The 22,748-nt window shown below is 42.2% G+C and overlaps 1 protein-coding gene across 1 annotated transcript in view; it reads right to left on the bottom strand.

The window, feature by feature from the left end:
* Positions 1-22,748, bottom strand: part of RETREG1 (reticulophagy regulator 1) — a 146,469-nt gene that overhangs the window by 80,557 nt on the left and 43,164 nt on the right. The window contains exons 2-3 of the mRNA XM_023218263.2: positions 21,022-21,128; positions 14,841-14,871 (exon numbers count right to left, since the gene is read on the bottom strand). Of these exons, the coding sequence (XP_023074031.2) occupies positions 14,841-14,871; positions 21,022-21,128 (138 nt within the window). The remainder of the gene's footprint in view (positions 1-14,840; positions 14,872-21,021; positions 21,129-22,748) is intronic.

A 22,748-nucleotide genomic window follows, 5' to 3' on the forward strand; every position in this document is an offset into this window, starting at 1 on the left:
ATATGAAATATCCAGAATACGGCAAACCCACAGAGGGGGAAGCAGCAGTTGTCAGGAGTGGGAGGGAGGAGGATATGGGAATTGACTGCTTAATGGTTACAGGTTTCCTTTTGGGGTAATGGAGTTCTGGAACTAGACAGTGGTGATGGTTGCACCACCTTGTGAATGTACAAAATGTTGCTCAGGGTAAATTTTATGCTACATGCATTTTATCACAGTTTTAAAAAATAACAACAAAAACCATGCTACTCCCTTTCCCGGTCACTGTTTCATTTTTCTCCATTCATTTACCAGCAATATTTTCCAATCTGTGATTCACACTACCTACCTCCATTTTCTCAGCCCTCATCTCATCCTCAGGCCCTTGAATTTGGTTTTTTAATCCTAAAAAGCTCCTTCCCCTCCTCCTCCATACACATAAACAAAAACCATGGAAAACTGTTTATAAAGGCCTCCAAAAACATTTTTATACAATCCAGTGACTTTCCCTAGTGCTCTTAGAACCCAGTTAATGCTGCCTCCTTGTCTCTGGCTTCCAAGCATGGCGTCTTCATGACTCTTCTTGACTACCTCGGCCATGTTGGTTACTTTTTCAAACTCTCTTATTTCTACTTGCCCAGTGAGGACATTCTCCCGGGCCCATTCTTGGCTCCCTCCCAAAAATGTCACCACCCCATCTCACTCTAGTCCTCCTTGTTTCAGTACAAGCTCTCCCACAAATCAGAGTCAAAATTCATTCCTTTCATAGATGGAGACATGAGTTGGAAAAACTGCCCTCTACATTTCCAAATCAAAGCTGGTTCTTTCACATCGTAAGAAATACTAGATCAGTTTCCTATTCCTGCTGTAACAAATTACAACGTTAGTGTCTGGAAACCACAAAAATTCATCATCTTGCAGTTCTGGTGGCAGACTCTAACCTGGGTTGGCTGGGACGCATTCCTTTCAGAGGCTCTGGGGGAGATGGTGTCTCCTGGCTTCTTCCAGCTTCTAGAGGCCTTCTGTTTTCCTTGACTCGTGGTCCCTCGCTCCACAGTCACAGCCTGCAGCCTCGCATTGTCTCTCTTTGACCTGCCTCCTTCTTAAAAGAACCTTTGTGATGACATGGGGCTACCTGAATACCCCAGGATCATCCACCCATCTCAAGATCCTCAATCCCATCTTCAAAGTCCCTCCTGCCATCTGAGGTCACGTAGTCACAGGTTCTGAGTTACGGTATGGACTTCTTTGGTGAGGATGGGATTATTCAGCCTGCCCCAAACACACAATGGTGTGGAAGACATTCTTTAGCAGCCACTGCTCTTGTACACTCTTCTAACAAGCAGGAACTTTTGCCCTCAATATTTAATAGGTCAATTTATACCTGGGAGCCAACAACTCACTAATACCCCCGTTCCACACAATCACTTGCAAATTAAACTATTTTCTAGGATTCACAATTCAAGGTGATTTGGAGTCCTCAAGAAAAGGAAAATACTAAGTCAAAAGACTAAGTCAAAGAGCAAGGGGGGAAGGAAAGACTTCGGAGAGCACACGATAAACAACATCCAAAAGACTTCATATAAGACAGTGGATAGAAACAAACAGTAAAAGGGTCATGAGCTCAAAGTACCATTTAGTTCTTAGAGACCTCACAGATGCTTAGCTTGTTTGTCAACTAAAAAGCACAACCATTTGCCATTGATTCATGTCATTCATTTGTGAATTTCCTGCCCACCCACACTTTCTCTGCTGTATTCTCCATCGATCCATCCTTCAATCACTTCTCTTAGTTAGTCCCTGTTAATTTTTTTCATTCCCCCTACTACTCTAACAATATGAGCATCCATGCATACCTGTGCATACAGGTACAGGTATAGAAGTAACCTTTCATTGGACTTTCTTCTTGTAACTAGAACGATACTAATGTTTTTGCCCTGCTGAAATGTGTAGGTACTAATCACACTTTGGAGCCACATGGTTGGGTTCCTGCAACAGCCAAACTATTCTTAGCTTCTCTGAAACAGATGTCCCATCGCTCACACCCCCTCTAGTGGCAGCCAGCCCTAGAACAGGGCTGAGCATGCACAGACTAAAGACTCAAAAAAACCTCCCAAGAACTCGCAAGAATATTTCCATGCTAGGTGTCACAGCCCATGTATTGGTATAAATTTTACACAACCTTTCAAATATACAACATTTTGGCTTTGGGAACTGTTCGCTTTATGCATTAGGCATTTACCTTTTTCCTTTAAATGACCATTTGTACTGCCCTATAGTAAACTCAGAAACAGAAACAGTGGGCACTATGGAAACAAAATCCAAATTCAGTGAAAGAAGAGCAGATAAGTAAGTTGTGATACAGTCACATGATGGAATATTGTACAGCCACAAAAAATGAATGAACCACAACTATACACAGCAACACAACTGATCTTTTTAAAAATATGTAAAAACAAAAAAAAACTAGTCCTAGAAGAGCACGCAAATATGGTACCATTTTGATATACCTCAAAAGCAAAAACTTTATTTAGGGATACATGCATGTGATTTAAATATATAAATAGTCATACTTTGTTTAAATATATATTTTAAGTATATATTTATATTTTGTTCAAATAGCTAAACATTTATGCCTTGTTTAAATAGATACATATTTAGATTAGATTGTTTAAATGTATTTAGATTTTGTTTAAATGTATGAATATTCCTATTCATGTAAATATAAGTGGGGGGTTTTCTGTAAAGCAAATGAGTGAGGAGTACAAACTTCAGGACTGTGCTTGGTTCTGGCAGGCAGCAGGATGGGGTGTGGGGAGAGCAACTGTAGCAGTCCTGATTGGATGACAGGTTCATGTATATTCATTTTATTACGTTTTACAACTTATATATATATATTACAAATATCATTCACTATATTCAATATGACCACTAGCATGTGCCTAAGGAACACACACAGGTAACCGACAGACAGATCTGCCCACCGACAGAACCCAGGGATAGGCTGTTGAAAGAGAACACGGCATTCTCTTGGATTCTCTCTTGTTCACATTGTCCAAAGACTACAGTTCAGATCACAAGGATAAGATTTAAATCTTATTTCGGATGATACAAAGAGTTTCCAAATCTTGAAACATTTTGGGGTTTACACCTAAGTCACCAGAATACGCATTCAACCCTGTCACTTGTACCTGGAGGCTCGGCTTTGAGCTTGCCTCTGAGCCTCAGAAAGCAAGATTTTAAGAACTTTGATCTCACCTGACCTCGGAAATTAATCATTTTTCTTCACCCCAATCCCGTGAGACTTTGTGTCAAAAGACACTCGGCCTGGCTGGGCCCCACCTGGAATGATGCTGACATTTCCGAGGCTGGAACCTCTCCGTTGAGCCTCGCTTACTTCTCTGGACTTTGTCCACGACCTTGGATTCCTATGACCGGGCCGTGCCAGTCTCTCCCCTGTAACCAGCGCCTGCCTCTCCACAGCAGCCTGGGAGCCAGAGCCCTGGGCACCCGGGTGAACTAAATGCCAGGTGCTCCTGCCTGCGGAGTGCTGAGTGTCACCTCCCCACATTCACCCTTCCTGCGGGGACATGCTCTTTTTCATTGAATGTCTTTTGTTTCCCCTCTTGATAAAAGAAGGTTTGTTATAGAAAAATAATGTAATAAGGGTGAACAAAATCAGGAAAATAAAAAACACTTATATTCCCCTCACCCTGAGATAACTACATTTAGGTACCAACATACAACTGTGATGTACTGTGCATATAAGTCACTGTGCTTACTTCAAATCTACAATTTTTGAGGCCAGGTGCAGTGGCTCACGCCTGTAATCCCAGCACTTTGGGAGGCCGAGGCAGGTGGATCACGAGGTCAGGAGATCGAGACCATCCTGGCTAACACCGTGAAACCCCGTCTCTACTAAAAATACAAAAATTAGCTGGGTGTGGTGGCGGCGCCTGTAGCCCCAGCTACTTGGGAGGCTGAGGCAGGAGAATGGCATGAACCTGGGAGGCGGAGCTTGCAGTGAGCTGAGATCCGGCCACTGCACTCCAGCCTGGGCGACAGAGCGAGACTCCATCTCAAAAAAAATATATATATATACAATTTTTGATACAAAATGAACAATAAAGGATGATCTTTCATGTCCCTATATAATCTTCTACAACATCATCTTTATTGGCTACATAAGATTCCACTGGTCCCAGTCACTAGGGCTACATACCACCACCAACAAAATAAAACTTACTGATATAACACAACGGTCATCCTCACACAAGTCCCGGTCTCGGGGCCTTTGCGCTCCCTGTTCCTGCCGCCTTGAAGCTCCTCATACAGATATGATCTGCAACTTCACCTCCTTCAAGTTCTTGCTCAAAAATCTTCAGTAACGTCTTTCCTGAGCACCATATTACAAACTGGACTCTTCCTGGCCCCTCACCACTCCCTACTCCCTCTCCTGCTTTAGTTGCCACTAAACCCAGTTCGCCATCTAACATTTTATATTGCAGTAGTTATCTTCTGACTCACTCACTAGAATATAAACTCTACAAGGACAGGGTTGTTTGTCTACTTATTTTTTTCTTTATTTTTATTTTTAAGACAAGAGCCCCGCTCTGTCAACCAGGCTGGAGTGCAGTGGTGCAATCTTGGCTCACTACAACCTCTATCTCCTGGGCTCCAGCAATTCTCCTGCCTCAGCCTCCCAAGTACCTGGGACTATAGGCACCCGCCACCACGCCGAGCTACGTTTTAGTATTTTAGTATTTTAGTAGAGACAGGGTTTCACCATGTTGGTCAGGCCGGTCTCAAACTCCAGAGCTCAGGCAATCTGCTTGCCTCAGCCTCCCAAAGTGCTGGGAATACAAGCGTGAGCCACCACACCTGGCCTGTTTTCACATTTTTTCCTTTCACAAGTGCTCAGAAGATGGTCTAGCAATAAAGGTACTCTATTGAAAGGATGGACAAATAAAAAAACACGTGTAATTCTACAAAAAGACTGCAAGAAAATAAAATTAAAAATTGGAATGTGAGTTTAAATTCTAGGTGATGGGTCTCTAAGTGATTCGGGTATTCTTCTGTGTAGTTTCCTTTCTTTTTGATTTCCTAAATTAGCACTGTATTACCTTTACAATTAGGGGGAAATTTAAGTTATTTTATAAATCTACTAAGCAAATATGACTACACGTACCAATGTTTGGGGACTATACATAAATAACTAACAAGGGAAGTAGATTTCTAACCACCTGCAAAATCTTAATTTATATTCATATAACTGCAACACAGGACAGGATGAGTTAAGAGAAATGTTAACTACTAATCATTTTTTCTTTCATAATTTAAATTTATTGAAGCATATTTACCTATGCTATTAGGTAAAAATTATTCTAGCCTGGTTATTTTACATATTTATAAATGAACTTCTCTCATTTCAAATCCATAATAACTCAGGATCTGCTAACTAATCAAACCTAATAAACTTGGGGTTATGAGAATCCGAAAACACTGATAAAACCATCAGAGTTTTACCTTTCATTTGTTATCAAGCAGCTGTGTAGGCCCAAGACACTGCCACGGGAAACATTTTCAATTAAGCAAGAATGAAGTAGCCCCAAAATAAATGAAAAATTGAACATGAGTTCAATCAGATTGTCATACATTAACTTAAAGGAATGTCAAAACAATCCTAAACAACAAAAGTTATAAATTATAAGAAAATACAACATTGAGTACCTTTCACTTAGGGAGTCCTGAGTATTCAGTCATTTATAAGTTACCTAATGTCCACTGCTGCCAGACCCACAAAATCCTGGATCCCCTAGTTTTCTATGTTTTGACTCGACAAATCTGAATTGAAGGAGGACCTGTTACCTGTGAAAGGAATACGCAATCAGGAACTGGTCTGAAAATGCATCACCATCGTCAACGAAGCAACTAGGATATGATATGTACCTCTTGTTTCATTTTATGTATTTATTTTTTTTTTAGATGGAGCCTCGCTCTGTCACCCAGGCTGGAATACAGTGGCACCATCTTGGCTCACTGCAACCTCCGCCTCCTGGGTTCAAGTGATTCTCCTGCCTCAGCCTCCCAGGTAGCTGGGAATATAGGCGCCTGCCACCATGCCCGGCTAATTTTTGTGTTTTTAGTAGAGACAGGGTTTCACCATGTTGCCTAGGCTGGTCTTGAACTCCTGACCTCAGGTGACCTGCCTGCCTTAGACTCCCATAGTGCTGGCATTACAGGCATAAGCCACTGTGCCCGGTCATCAGTTTACTTTTAATGCCTCAAGAAATATATCCGTTGCTGTCCTGAAGATCCACGTCAATTTCCTAGAAGGCTCTTCCCTTGAACTTACATTCTAGGCATGTACTTACTTTAGATGGACTCTTGAGAGAAAAGAGTGGCCCTTAAGTGTTCAGTATGAGACTGTTTTTTAAAACTCGTAATTTTTAATGTAGGTACACAACTGATGGTAAGAAATAATAACTACAGTTCTCCATATCCTTTTATTCCAAAATACCTTTAAAACCTACTTCTATTCTCGTTTCACACTTGTCTCTGATGGATCTAATTTTCAAAGCACAACTTTAAAAAAATTAACCACAGAGTAGAAACTGCAGGTAGAACTTAGAGAAACTTTCAGACCAAATCCCAGCAGCTCTGGCTAAGAGCTTGCTATCAGTCAATGAATGGATCTGTTCTTTCTTCTGAGAGAGGAAGAAAAGGGCTTTGACTCTCCATTGTGCAATATATGACTGCAGAATTGTGCTCAATTATTATTTTTGAAAAAGGGAATAAAAGGCCCATTCGGGTTTTGATTTTGGCAGGATACAGACTTTAAAACTGGTGCTTAGTTCCCAGGCTCGCCTAGGCCTCTTCAGCCAAAGATTCACCCAAACACAGATATGCTTACGTATAATACGTATGTCCAGCATATTCTGAATTTAAGTGATTCTTTTGAGGGATGCTTTTTCATTTAATCTAATTGCTATGATTTGAACGTCCCCTGCAAAACTCATGTTGAAATTTAATTGCCATCATGATGATGGTAAGATGTGATTAAGACATGGAGCTCTGGCTTCATGAATGGATGAATGTTTTTATAGCAGGAGTGGGTTAGTTACCATGACAATGGGCTTGTTATAGAAGTAAGTTTGAGAAAAAAACAAAAGAAAAAACGAAAGAAAAAACAAAAAAAGAAATAAGAAAAAAAAACTAATGAGAAAACTAAAAGTGAGTTTGAGTTGAGCGTGACAGTGCATGGCTGTAGTCTCAGCTACTCAGGGAACTGAGGCAGGAAGACTGCTTGAGTCCAGGAGTTTGAGGCTACAGTGAACTATGATTGCACCACTGCACTCCACCCTGGGTGACAGAGCGAGACTGTCTCTTAAAAAAATAAAACAAACAATAACAAAGCGAGTTTGGCCCTTTCTTGCTCTCTCAGGTTCTCCTGCCCTTCCAGCTTCACCATGGGATGACATATCAAGAAGGCCCTCGGCCGGGCGCGGTGGCTCAAGCCTGTAATCCCAGCACTTTGGGAGGCCGAGACGGGTGGATCATGAGGTCAGGAGATCAAGACCATCCTGGCTAACACGGTGAAACCCTGTCTCTACTAAAAAAAATACAAAAAACTAGCCGGGCGAGGTGGCGGGCGCCTGTAGTCCCAGCTACTCGGGAGGCTGAGGCAGGAGAATAGCGTAAACCCAGGAGGCAGAGCTTTCAGTGAGCTGAGATCCGGCCACTGCACTCCAGCCTGGGCAACAGAGCGAGACTCCATCTCAAAAAAAAAAAAAGAGGGCCCTCAAAGACGCAGCCCCCTTGACCTTGGACTCAGCCTTCAGAACTAGAAGCAACGGATTTCTTTCCTTTATACATTGCCCAGTCTCAGATAATCTGTTACAGCAACACAAAACAGACTAAGACACCAATGTATCCTTCACAGCAAGATTTTCCTTTAAAACTCATGAGGATGTGGCTCTCTGTCTAAAGCTGTGACTGAACACAAAACCAAAAAATACAGCTTTCAAAAATGATGCCTTATTAACAAGGTTCAAGTCTTACTGTACAAGTTACAAGGTCCAGATACAAGATTATAAAGTGCAAGTTACAAGGTGACTTTAAGACACATTAGAACAAATTCAAACTGTGAAGTCTAGTAGTGACAACACATGAATGTCAGAATTACTGTCACACTTAACACGGAGCGGGATTAAATCTCTTAAGCTATCAGGTAAACATTTAATGCTTTTTATCTGGGAATTCAGATCAGCCGATCTGTGGCTAATCCAGGCAAGTTTGATATAAATAAAGATATGAGTCATAAATATAAAAAATACCTTTTTCTCACTAAGTTCCATTCCTCAGAGGAGACAATGTAGCAAACACTAGATGACTTTCTACTTCTAAAAGTGACACAATGCTGTGTTCAAGGATTTACTGTGTTAGATATCTCCGATTTAAGTGCTCCAATTTGTTCTAGGCCTATAAGCTGGGTGAACACCAAGGACTTGGGTTTTACAACCAAAGATTCTTGAATCCTTTCACCCTTCCCACCTCCAACCCCTCTGCCTGCTTGAAAGCATACAACCAGCTAGAGCATTTTCACTGACCGTTTTCTGGAAGCCCACAAAACAAAAGAGCATTTCATTGCAAGAATCGGGGCCACATAACTGCTTCTCCTGAGAGTTTGAGAGAGACAGGCTGAGGACGCCCACAATCGGATCAAGCTGGAGGCAAAAAAAACCTCACGACTGCCTTTGCTAATCCCTGCTAGCTCTAGAAAGACTGACCCTGTTGAATCTGTGCTCTGCCTCTCAAGAATCAGCTCAAGGTAAGGCCATCAGATGCAACGGCCTAGCTGCAAGCTTGGAAAGCCCCATCCACTTCCTGTAGAGAGCACACTGCTAGGGGCATCTGAATTCCTGGAATATCAATCAGAAAATCCGATAGCTCTCAGCTATAATTTTCAAGTTTCAAGCTTTAGATGCCAAGGAAAAAATTGCTTTCTTTAAATTGGCACCAAACAACAAAACAAGATTCATGATGAGAATAACTTCTTAATCTGAGTTATAATGTACCAACTATTAAAGAAATTTTGAATGATTTGTTGTATATAAAGTTATTTCTTTCTAATTTATACATACTTGGAAAAACCTGGCCAAACTGAAAACAACTTTATGTTTTTAAAGGATGCTGTGCATACAGAAAAGGTCACACGCATACTTTCTAATTCATTAAGAGGACTTTATTCAATCAAATGCTACAGTTTCATGCAGAAAGGAAACGCTATTATAATACTATGGATCAGGTTTCAATTCAGTGCTAGGAATGAACCATAAAGACATCAGTTTGGTTCCGTTGACAGACAGCTCTATGTAAATCCTGTTCACAGATTGTAGGGTTGGTGTTTATTAAAGAAACAGGTCAAGCATGGGTCCTTCTCAGAACATACCCGCTGGGAACCACATTTCCACAAAGGAATTTTCCAGGTACAAATATTGACATGGGAATGGCATATGATTAAAATTATCTAATTTTGATTGTTGATGAGGCCATCAGAAATTAGACTCTGGGTTCAACATTATGTTCAGTGTAACATTTGTGAACTTTATGAATACTCTTTAAATATCCAGAAAAACCACACCTGCGTAAGTGTACATATCTACTACCATCTTCATGCTAAATTTTGAAGGAAATACTTTAAGCTTACTGTAGTTGACAAAAGCAATTTTTCCCAAAGAATAAATGATAGTTTGTGAACTACAGAATGAGCCATTAGGATTGTAGGGAAGGAAAGGAGAAGTTACTTCTCAATGTAAAAGCTTAACAATGGCACCATGAGTGGTGAATGGCTCACTACTTAATCCACTTTTTAAACAGTGAAATTAATGCTAGGAACGCTTCTTAGGTCCTGAAACGCCATGGAAAAAAGGCTTGGTTTATCCTGAGATTTAGCCCAATGCAGAAAGAGGAAACATTAAGCCTTGTTGGCTAACCTGAGAATCGCACTGTGCAGCCAAAGGGCAGTTGGAGGTGATTTCTAGCTCCTGCCATGTGAGAGGGAGGTTTCTGAGCTCAGCACCTGTGAATGTGGAGGTGAAAAAAACCCTAATCCCACGTGGCTCGCATGAGCAAAAGAGCACCTCTCTCTGCCCACAAAGAGCCACTTATCAGTCACTGTATTTTGTCCTTGAAATAAAGTGGTTTTCAATCTTTCAGTGTTAAAAATATAATCACTATCTAGTGCCAGATGCTAAGAATCACGGCAGACAACATATCAAATCACCGAAGAAATTCAAGGAATAAGTATTTAATTTCACATCTCCAATGTGGTAAACAGCGTTACGCACTGGAAACTGCAGTGGACACACAGAGGAAGGTATCCCTTTGGTGTAACTTGGTGTAAAAAGACAACAATACAAAAGGGACACATAAATCCCTCACATCGCACCATCGCACACTTCTCAGGCTGTGTGGGATACTAGCAACAATTCACTTGCACCTCCCACTAAGCAGATGAAAAGCTGAGGCCAGAAGAGAAGTGAAGTTGGCAGGACCACGAGCTGTAGGGTTGGGACCAGGATGAAAGTTAGTTGTACCTGGGTATACACCTAGCCAATTCTAGAATGAATAAGACCCTTCCTATAAATGCCATTTCCATTAGCCTGCCTTCTCTGGGGTACATGAGCACTTCTCCAAAGGAGAGAAATAGTCTAAGTCTAACAAAAGCCCTAGAATAGGGAGCTACTCGCTCTCTGACCAAACCTAACAGTTAGCAAAGTATGTCCTTCGGTTCTGCTGTGCTAATATTTTTCAGTCATCATCAAATACCCAAACAGCTTCTGTATTAAGAGAAAGCACAGCAGAAATTCTCACATGCAAATTTTAGATGCATTCAGAAGGGTTGTGGGTGCAGGAAAAAAGGGGAGAAAATACCTTGACCAGTCAAACTGAGTCTCAGTAAATCTGAAAGAACCTTGAGTCAAAGAGCACAGAGTGCTTTTTCAAACCCATTGAAATTACACTAGCTCAGCTTGTCTAATCTTCCCCCAACCACAATTAGAGAGAAAGCCTCGATTTCCTCACCTGACAAATGAGGCAATCCAGGCATAAAAAACTGAAGACACTGCTGGGCACAGTGGCCCACGCCTGTAATCCCAGCAGTTTGGGAGGCCAAGGCAGGTGGATCACCTGAGGTCAGGAGTTCGAGACCAGCCTGGCCAACATGGAGAAACCCCATCTCTACTAAAAACACAAAACTGGCCGGGCGAGGTGGCGGGTGCCTGTAATCCCAGCTACTCGGGAGGCTGAGGCAGGAGAATGGCTTGAACCTGGGAGGCGGAGGTTGCAGTGAGCTGAGATCCGGCCACTGCACTCCAGCCTGGGTATCAACAGCAAAACTCTGTCTCAAAAAAAAAAAAGAAAGAAAGCTTAAGACACTTACCCAAGGCAGCCCAGCATATCTGTGGCAGGCAGGACTAGGACACGGGCTTCAAACTGCCAGCCCTGAGGTGGGCACATGCTTAGGGCCCGTGTGCCTTAAGGGCGCCATCTTCAGCAAACATCCAAATCCCTGGCTCTATTCTTATCAACAGCCTTCAGATCTTAATTCAGTTTCCCCAGTAGATTCCCCTGCTTAAGAGAACCAACTTAGAGACACCGGACAAACACTACTTCAGCCATAACACATGTTGATGGCCTGTACCCTTGATAGGATGATAATGACATTTTACCTCTGAGATTTTTCTCCCAAAAACACATACTCCCAATCTAATCATAAGAAAAACATCAGACAAATTTCAAGAGGGGACTTCAATGACTAGTACTCCTCAAAACTGCCCATATCAACCAAAACAAGGGAAGTCTTGAAAACTGGAACAGCTAAGAGGAGCTTAAAGGGACATGACAAATAAATGCAATGTGGGATCCTAGATGGGATCCTGGAACACAAAAGTGACATTAGGTAAGAACTAAGGAAATCAGAATGAAGCATGGACTTTAGTTAATAAGAATAAATTACTATTGCTTCATCAATTGTAACAAACATACCACACCAACGTAGGATGCTATTAATTTGCGGGGGGCGGGGGTTGGAACTGTTTCCAGGGGTAGGGGCGTGTATGGAAAGTCTGTACTGTCTTCTCAATTTTCTGTAAATCTAAAACTGTTTTTAAAAATAACGCCTGTGTGAGAGAACCAACTAATGCAAGATTCAAACCCTAATTCCTTAGCAGAGTTAGATCCTACCTCTCACTCATACTTACAAATCTTTGTCTTAGAGCTTTAGTTAGCAGGAATCACTCCTCAGAGCCTACACACTTCTGTAGGAACAAAGTAAATGTCTTTAATTTATTTTATGCTATTTTTTAAGACAAGGTCTCGCTCTGTTGCCCAACTGGAGTGCAGCAGTATGATCTCCGCTCACTGCAACCTCTGCCTCCTGGGTTCAAGTGATTCTCCCACCTCAGCCTCCCAACTAGCTCAAATTACATGCATGCGCCACCATCCCCAGCTAATTTTTGTATTTTTTTTTTTTTTTTTTTTTTGTAGAGTTAGGGTCTCCCTACATTGCCCAGGCTGGTCTCAAACTCCTGGACTCAAAAGATCTGCCCACCTTGGCCCCCCAAATTTCTGGGATTACAGACGTAAGCCACCGTGCCCGGGCTGTAAATGTCTTTAACATACATGGAGTGAGCAAACAAAAATGAGAGCCATGCTAACCCTATCCCAGTTCCTATCCCCTATCAAATTATTAATTACTAAATTAACCAATTAGTTTAGGAAGATTTTGTCTTAGAAGATGATCTGTGTGGGTAAAATGTATTTATATTACTAGATAGAAATTTTTTTCATTGAAAAGTTTTTTGAAAATTAATCTTTATTTCTATCAATAAGGCCTAAAAATATAAATCTTTTTTTTGTGTATCTCAAACCTTACTTGTTGGGTTAATTAAAATGCTGGAAAAGAAAACAGGAAACTTTCTTAAATGAGTCACTGTACATATTTTATCATGACTATAGAAATTATGTCATCATATCCATTGACAACATACCTTAAATTTCTGTTTCCAATTACACAAATTATTTTATTATATGAATACAAACTTTTTGTTATTCATTTTTAAAATAAATCTAAAACTTAAGCAGTATTTCTTGTCTGCTCTATTTATACAACTGTATTTATATATCTGCTGGGTCAGAAATGCATTTTCTGCTTAGGAATCAGATTTTAAATTCTCGGTTTGCTTTTCATTCTCTTCTTTATCCTCCTCTTTACTACTGATAAAACTCTATCAGTAAAGAAAATTACTGCCAGCGCATAATTGCAATTTAAAATAATTCTAAAACCTCATACTGGACAAACTATGTATGAAATTCCTTGTCTTCATAGATGTCTTTTACTGATTTCCAACATTACACTGCATAACTCAGATCCTATTTCCAGCTGAGACGTTCTCTTACAGTTTTTGATTTAAATGATTTCCCTGAAAGATGACAATGTAAAAAAGCACGTGGAGCATGGAAGCAGATAGACAGCAAAACCCAAAACACATTTTAATCCATTCCAAACACGTGACTGTTTCCCTATCTCAAAAGAGTAATTTAGAGTTCTCTTTATCTTGACACTCCCACAAGCAAGTTTCTTTAAAATAGAAAGAGAACCTTAACCTGCCTGTGCACAGCACACAGATCAGAGCACAGAGCAAGACAAATGCCTATCAGAGACTGTGCCAGCTCCTCCCTGGGGCCAGCCCATCCCTCCCAAGCCGCCCTCCACCTCCACAAGAAGCACCAGGGATCACGTTTCTCTTCTTATATCCAGTGTCACTCTCTCCTGAGTCTCTTGGCATGTCTGCATTCTGCCCATGAAAATTTGGGATTTGAAATGACGGAACAAGCAAGCAGTTGCAAACTGATCATGAAATTAACCTTTCCACCTGAAATAAGCCTTATTTCCATAAGCACAGCTTCTAAAGGTACATTATATAAAATACAGGGTGATTTTTAAGAAGATTTTTCATGGCATTATTTTGTCCTTCTTTTGCACAATTCATTTCATGATGTTCACTTAGATAAAAGTCAGGCTCCTCAGCCATCCCCTTTAAGTAATACAAATATATTTTAAGGCCGAAATTTAAATAATCAATTCCTACAAAAATTCATTTGACTGCAATATTAATTCCCATACTCCCCTCATTTTTCCGCTTCTCATACACCCAGCTGGTGGAGTGCACTGTGGTCCCCTCAATTTACCCAGCCCCTTCCTTGTCCATTTGGAAACAGCCCCTTTACCATAGGATGGATGAATGGTGGACCGTCGATAAAAAGAGAGCTGAGGTTTGCCTCTGGCTGGGCAAGGAGCCCAGTGGCGGTCAGCATCTCCTGCACCCTAACACTACACAGCCTCTCACTCCATCTCTATGTCTCCCCCACCCCACCGTCCTCTGAACTGACAGCATGGCTAACCCTCGGGAACATTCCAGCAGCCTTCTCCAACTGAGTGCATGCAGCCCTGTTCTCCCAATACAGCAGTTTTGTTCACATCCCAAAAATGAGTCGGAAAGGAAATCCCAAAAGAAAATGCCTCCCGCCCCTCCCTTCCAAATCCTCACACATTATGATTCTCACAAATTCATGTTGCCCAGTACCATAGCTAGATACATACCGGTTCCTAGAATGAGTCCCAACTTTATCCTTGGCCTCTGTTTGATGGTATTTTTCTTCATTTTCCCACTCTGGTAAATTACTCTTGGATTTAGATTCCTGTCACTAAAATTCTATTTCAGAGCTACATCTTGGTGGCTCAGTCCCCTCCCTCACCCTCCCTCCATTAAGCACAAGATGGAAAGAAAGTTCCCTACCTTTCACTGAGGCTTCTCCACAACTGTGCACCTGCAACAGGGAGAAGCAAAATGTGAAACTTAACAGAGGCATTTTTCTCCTGAAATATTTCTCAACTCAGAACCAGTCCAAGCTATTTAAAGTGGAATGCTCAGATCTTTAACACTCAGGACACCATCATGTCATACAGTGTATACTGCTGGCACCATGACTAATTGAGGCAATTCGTCCACATATATTTATTGAGATCCTACCACATGTAAAACACTTGGGTGGTTACCGTGGGAGACAGGACACTCTATAATACATGGACCCTGCCTTGGGGACTTTATTGTCCCCTGGGGCAGACAAAATATGCATCCAAGTAAATATGAACCAAGATAGGTGGTATAGGAACTAACTACACAAGAGGGAGGCACACACCATGTGAGTTCACGAAGAGAGAAAATGCAGCTGCTCAAAAAGTGCCAATAATAGAAGTGGTATTTAAGGCAAGTCTTGACACGGTGCTGACGAAGGGAAATAAGACAACTGTTATTTGAAAAAAAGGAGATTTTTATCTATTCATTCGTTAGATGTTTTGACTTTTATCTAGGTGCAAATGAAATCAACATAATATATATACACACACACACACACACACACACATATATACATATGCACACCTAGATCTAACTTGGTTTCTTAATTTTCCAGTGAATGTCTTTATTTGACTACATCTTGATATTATACTCCCAGCTACCAGCTTTAATGCAGCTCAATGTAAGAAATGACCATGAGGAAGCTTCCGCATTTTCCATCTAACAAAAAGCCAAATGTGTTGTCCCTTATGTTTTTCAATATCCCCTATCAAGATCTACGGGATAAATCCTTCCTAATCTTTACTTCTGGAAGTAAGTTTCTCGAAATTGCTTGCTTCATTTTTTTCAGATAATTAGAATTGTGCAATTGATTGCCTTGGCTGCCAGTAAGCATGAGGATAAATCTGTTGACAATCAATGGTTACCATGTTAGACTCTTGCTCCTCTTCTAGACCTCTTTTGAACAGTTTTGTACTTATGCTCCAAATAAGCTTCTTCAAAAGTGTTAGAGGAAGGTGGCATACAAACACAAACGGAGAACTCAAAAGAATGGAGGGGACTGTGAGCAATAGTAAGGTTTCAACTAAAGTTGGAAAGTTGGAAAACATCAACTCAGCTTGTCATTTGACAAGTCTCTAACATCCTGCAGCCAAGAGTAGAGAAAGTATAGATGATGGTATGGGATGGGCATTTGCTTGTTTGTTTTATTATTACAAAGTAAAGAAATGATAAGGAAACAAGGACCTTTAGAATGGTAAGGACAGCATCTCTGTAATCACTGAGCACGAACCAGGTGGGAGCTGAGTAGAGGGAGGAAGACAGTCGAAGGGCAGGGCTGAAGAACAGTACAAGTGGCAAGAGACATAGCAGGGAAACAGTCCATCCAAGAGTCAAAGAGCTGGTTCAACAGGCACAAAAGGCCAGGGAGGAGTGGAGAGAGGGTGCACCAAGAACTAACTCGCAGACTCTAGGTCTTGGAGATACTGTACTTCCAAAGGCCAAGGTCAAAGATGAGGCCACCTGATAGGCAACCAAATCCAGGCCATCTGACAAGCTATCAGAATACAAGTTGGAATGACTGAGAATGGAGAGTGCACGAAGGACTACAGTTCATGGGCTACAATTCCTACTGAGACCACAGTTGATGGCAACCAGGGTGCTGAGGCCAGGCATCAGTGGACAGTGTAGATTTCACAGGAAGGAAAGTATAAAGCAGCAGCAGTTGCAGATGCTCCATAGGTAGCTGTGGGGAGCCACAGGGCCACCCACTGAGCCCTCCTCCCACAGCACAGGGCAGTAGCTAGAGAAGATCTTGAAGACAGCTGGGGGCCAGGCACACTGGCTCACACCTGTAATCCCAGTGCTTTGGGAGGTCAAAGCTGGAGGATCACTTGAGGCCAGGAGTTTAAAAACCAGCCTTGGTAACATAGCAAGACCCCATCTCTACAAAAAATTAAAAAAGAAAATTAGCCAAGTGTGGTGGCATGCACCTGTAGTCCTAGCTACTCAGGAATCTGAGGTGGGAGGATCATTTGACCCAGGAGCTCAAGGCTGCAGTGAGCTATGATCACACCACCGCACTCCAGTCTGGGCAACAGAGTGAGACCCCAATTCTAAAAAAAATAATAAAAATAAATAAATAAACAGAAAAGAAAGCTGGGGGCAGAAATGACTGGTTCTATCTCAATGAGAGAGAAGACAGCTAGTCATAGAAAAGTTTCAGGATGCAGGAGGAGTTTTTCAGGCCACAGAAGAGTTCCCCAGAGTTCAGACAAAGGCATTAATGCAGGGAAGCACACACTCAATGTACATAACAATGAGAGAGAGAGAGAAATTCATCCCAGCGAGAGGATGTTCACAGGCAATACAAAATAGACATGGGCTCCCACAGGTTTCACAAAGATTCATTCACAAGATGGTATCACTGCCTTTTTTTTTTTTTTTTTTTTTTTGAGACAGAGTCTCACTCTGTCACTGAGGCTAGAGTGCAGTGACGTGATCTCAGCTCTGCAACCTCTGCCTCCCGGGTTCAAGTGATTCTCCTGCCTCAGCCTCCCAAGTAGCTGGGATTACAGGTGCCCACCACCACGCCCGGCTAATTTTTTGTATTTTTAGTAGAGACAGGGTTTCACCACATTGGCCAGGCTGGTCTCGAACTCCTGACCTCAAGTGATCCGCCCGCCTCGGCCTCCCAAAGTGCTGACATTACAGGCATGAGCCACCGCGCCTGGCCTCATCCATCTGTTTCATACTAAGCACAGAAGATGGTATCAAAGATTGTAACTGGGAGTTGTCAAAGTCATAGAAGCAGACAGTAGAATGGTAGTTGCCAAGTGCTGAATGAAGGGGGAACAGGGGAAAGGGGGACTTGGCTGTTCAATGGGAACAGAGTTGCAGTCATCAAAGATGAAAATGCTCTAGGGATCTGCTGTACAACAACACGCACAGGTAACAATACCACACACTTAAAAATTTTCTGAGAGAATAAAACGAAAATAATAACTGGGGGAAGGGTACAATTAAACTCAAATTCTCAACAATAAAAGTTTCATATTTTTAGCGAGAAAATGTGGGAAGCAGAGAGGTTGGAAGAGTGGGAAAGAGAGGGGACTGCTGACTTGGTCGTCCTTTCATTGCCATTGTCGTTGCTGTAAGCCGGGGCACCTAACAAGCGCAGCTGGCAGTTCTGATTGAAGCCATGGAGTTACCGTAACTGCATCTGGATCTAACGTGAAGCCAAACCGTGCCCTGCAGAGGCTGATTCATCGCAGCAGCGCTCTGCGCCAGAAGGCCTGCGGGCTGGGGTTGCTGCCAACTATTCACAGGGCTCCCCAATGGGCCTTTGTCCTAAGAGACTCTACTGAAGGAGGCTGAAGCTGGCACCAGGGTTACTTCAGCACAGACAACAGAGCTCTAGGAAGACAGAGTAATCGTTCCCATTTCTTTTTCTTTTTCTTTTTTAATTTTCATGCAGTAGAAATGCTACACTCAGAGCAACGTCATCCAGTGAAGACTGAAAGCCTGTCCTTGGGCAAAGGCCTGATCTACAGGATTGCGGGAAGGCTCTGCCGCGACAGAGCCCAGCACCCAGGACGGGCCTCAGCACAGAAAGGGGCTCAACATGGACTGATCCAGGAACGCACAAACCCCATGTGGCCCTGATGACGTCAGCTGGGTGAAGCAGACGGCTACTGTGCCGAACGCCCTTTTATTTGACGCTCTTATTGACCTCTTATAAAGCCCTGTGGTATGAGGAGGGTTGCTGCCATTTTACAGGACGGAGAGGTTCAGATGGTATAGGAGGCTGACTCATAGCTCACAAAGACATCAAGTCGCAATCCCTGGAATCCGTGATTGTCACTTCATGTGGATAAAGGGTCTCTGCTGATGCGATTCGGTTAACAAATGTGAGATGAGAAAATCATACTGGATTATCTAGGTAGGCCCCAAATGCAATCACAAGTGTACTTACAAGAGGAAGATGGAGAGGTTTGACACAGACAGAAGAGAAGGCCAAGTGAGCATGAAAGCAGAGATTGCAGTGATGCGGCTGCAAGCCATGGAATGCCCGCAACCCCCAGGAGCTGCAAGAGGCAAGGAACGGATCCTTCCTTAGAGACTCCAGAGGGAGTGCAGCCCTACCAACGCTTTGATTTGGGTCCAGTGACACTGACTTTCGACTACTGTCCTTTAGAACTTTAAGAGAAGACGTTTCTGCTGTTTTGAGACACCAAGTTTGTGGTAATTTATTAAAACAGCCACAGAAACAAATGCAGTCTATCATGGGCTTCTCCACAGGTAGGAAATGGAATGAACTAGCTCAAAAATGAGGCTCTTTAGGCTGGTGTTCTTTCTACTCTACCACCTTAATTTTTCTAAAGGACTGAATCCTTGCAATGTAAAGGTTTCCTGCAATTTGTGAGCATGAAATTTCCACATCCACATGAATATCAAGCCCATGAGTCGACAGTGGAAACAATCTGTGCGTGAGGGGCCAGGAGTGAGAAAAGGACCATTGTAAAGTCTTTCAGCTTTATCTTTGGCCTTCCACACATGTCTATATTCCTTATAATTTATGCCCAGAGTAGGGCCAAATTGAAGCACACTGAAAACATTCAGATGCTCAGTTTGCTTCCTGGGTCCACGTTTAGCTTATCCTCAAGCTAAAATGGTTGCAGATAAAATTTATGAGTGGCTTTATCTTCTGAGATTTCCCTGAGGGAGTTCCTAGAGGGTGAAAATATTACAGTCTATTCAGGAAAACAGGCTCTCCTCTATCAGATATTAGTCAAGGCAGACGAATAAGAATCATCACGGACTGATCCACAGACCAACTCTGGCATGAAACCCTAATGCGTGGAGATGCCCCACCTCAAGGCAGCCTTGATACATGTGTGGTGAACAAGTATCACAACAAGAGCCTGTTTGGGCTGAAATTGGGGCATTAGGTGTCTATTCCCTGAAACAGAAAAAAGGAAGGTGAAGATGGAGAGAGAGGGAAAAAAGGGAGAGAAGGAAGAGCGTGTTGAAGAATACAACTGAAATCCACAGATTCACGGAAAGCATTAAGAGCACAAAACCATATTTGTTTGCCTTCCCAGAATCCTGGGAAGGAAATATCTTCAAAGCTGGAAACATACGAATGTAAAACAATGTAAAGATGGTTTACATTATGATTTAGTTTAAAAACTGTAAAGACTTAAAACATAACTGGATTTAAAGCAAATCCTCGGAACACCATGACAGTAAATCCGTACCAGCTGACATCCCTGGCTTCTAGTTGCCATCAGGGAGGAGATGGGTGCCTCCCATGGGGCAGGCCTCGATATGCCTGCCAGGACTATCATCCAGGCAGTTCTGACGCACATCAGTCCACACGGACCTCCACCAAAAGCGTCCCTCCATTTGGGGTGCATTGAGTGAAATTAAATGTCTCTTTGTAACCTCCTCAGGGCTATTTCTGATAAAATCTATCTTATTACATTTAGGTTTATGGGGCTTAATTATTCCCAGGAGGGCTTTTTCCAAGTTTACAAAAACTAGCTCAAACATGAGTACAAGAGGCTCCTCCAAGTATGTAAAAGGTTTGAGTCAGATTTGTAATGCAGTTAAATTACTCAAAAAGCACCTCAGGCACATTATTTTTAAAACCAAGCTCTTGTTTTTAAAGTTAAAATTAATTTATTTTTCATTATCAACTCATTTTTTTACATGTATTTAACCATCACTTGCTTTTAAACCTTGAATTAGTTGTTTTTCTTCACTGAGGGACAGAAAATTTTTACATAAACTAGTCCATTTTCCAGTGGCCCAGTTTTGTCATGTGAGATGTAATAAATATTTAACTGTTATCCTCACTGCAGCCTACTTAAATACCAAAGTGGTATTTAAAATAGCTCTTAAGGCCAAGAGAAAAACCAGCACACACAAACCTTTTGCCCAGAAGCGGCAGCTATAAAGACAACATCATCTCCATAAATTATCATATTGAAAACAGTTAAGTCAATGCCTATATTTGCTCCTGTTCAAAGGACTAATTGGTTAAGATGCCTCCACAAAGATCAGAAATGCAGGCTCTAGGAAATTAAATACCATATAAATAAAAACTGAGTTTTCTTACCTCTTGTTCTAGACAAAACCATATCCTTTATTATTTGCATAATAACACGCCCCAGTATCATGACGGAAATCAGGTGATACACTCGCCATGGAGTCAACGCAAGGAACCTGCAACAGCGAAACACAAATCAGTATTTCAATTGGAGGATTTTTAACCTTTTTAAATTGGGTTTACTTCCTGCCACAGAAACAAAAAATGCATTCAATAATGAATTTTTTTTTTAAGACAGTCTCACTCTGCTGCCCAGCCTAGAGCGCAGTGGTACGATCTTGGCTCACTGCAACCTCAGCCTCCCTGGTTCAAGTGATTCTCCTGCCTCAGCTTCTCCAGTAGCTGGGATTACAGGTGTGTGCCACCATACCAGGCTAATTTTTGTATTTTTAGTAGAGACAGGGTTTCGTCATGTTGGCCAGGCTCATCACGAACTCCTGGCCTCAAGCGATCCACCCACTTCGGCCTCCCACAGTGCTGGGATTACAGGCGTGAGCCACTGCATCCAGCATGATTTCACTTTTTGAAATCACCCCAATGCAGTGTGACTGCATGAAAGCTATTTAATAGGTGTCAGGCCAGGTGCAGTGGCTCACGCCTGTAATCCCAGCACTTTCAGAGGCCGAGGCAGGTGGATCATGGGTCAGGAGATCGAGATCACGGTGAAACCCTGTCTCTACTAAGAATGCAAAAAATTAGCCAGGAGCAGTGGCGGGCACCTGTAGTTCCAGCTACTCAGGAGGTTGAGGTAGGAGAATGGCATGAACCCGGGAGGTGCAGCTTGCAGTGAGCCGAGATCGCACCACTGCACTCCAGCCTGGGTGACACAGCGAGACGCTGTCTCAAAAAAAAAGAAAAAGGTTATTTAATAGGCATCAAAGTCAGCAAAATGAAAGTGCCTGAGCCTGCACTCTTTTGTGCTAAGTTTTCCGCTCTACCCTCTAATTTTGAGCAGAGGATTTGCTATCTGGGGTATGGACCAAAATACTGCTCCCAGTGCTGGGCTTCTCCAATAGCCGATGGAGAATGGAATTGACCTGAAACAGAGTTAGGATGGGCTGCAGAGCCAAGCTGCAGGGCTCTCTAACAGACACCGAGGGGCTGCACTACAGAGGCCCTTTACTCACCATCCTGTCTTATGTTTTCATTTATGCCCTATTCACTTCTCTAACTACTCCCACCCTCGTCTCTTAAAAACAGCAGTTATGGACCGGGCACAGTGGCTCACGTCTGTAATCCCAGCCTTTTGGGAGGCCGAGGCAGGCGGATCACAAGGTCAAGAGATCAAGACCATCCTGGCCAACATGGTGAAACCCCATCTCTACTAAAAATACAAAAATTAGCCAGGTGTGGTGGCGTGTGTCTGTAGTCCCAGGTACTTGGAGGCCGAGGCAGGAAAATCGCTTGAACCAGGGAGGCAGAGGTTGCAGGGAGCCAAGATTGCACCACTGCACTCCAGCCTAGTGACAGAGCAAGACTCCATCTCAAAAAAATATATATATATATATGTGTGTGTGTGTATATATATGTGTATATATGTATATGTATATATGTGTGTATATGTGTGTGTGTGTATATATATGTGTATATATGTATATGTATATATGTGTGTATATGTGTGTGTGTGTGTGTATATATATGTGTATATATGTATATGTATATATGTGTGTATATGTGTGTGTGTGTGTATATATATGTGTATATATGTATATGTATATATGTGTGTATATGTGTGT

Source organism: Piliocolobus tephrosceles, chromosome 4 (genome assembly GCF_002776525.5).
Source record: "Piliocolobus tephrosceles isolate RC106 chromosome 4, ASM277652v3, whole genome shotgun sequence".
NCBI lineage: Eukaryota > Metazoa > Chordata > Mammalia > Primates > Cercopithecidae > Piliocolobus > Piliocolobus tephrosceles.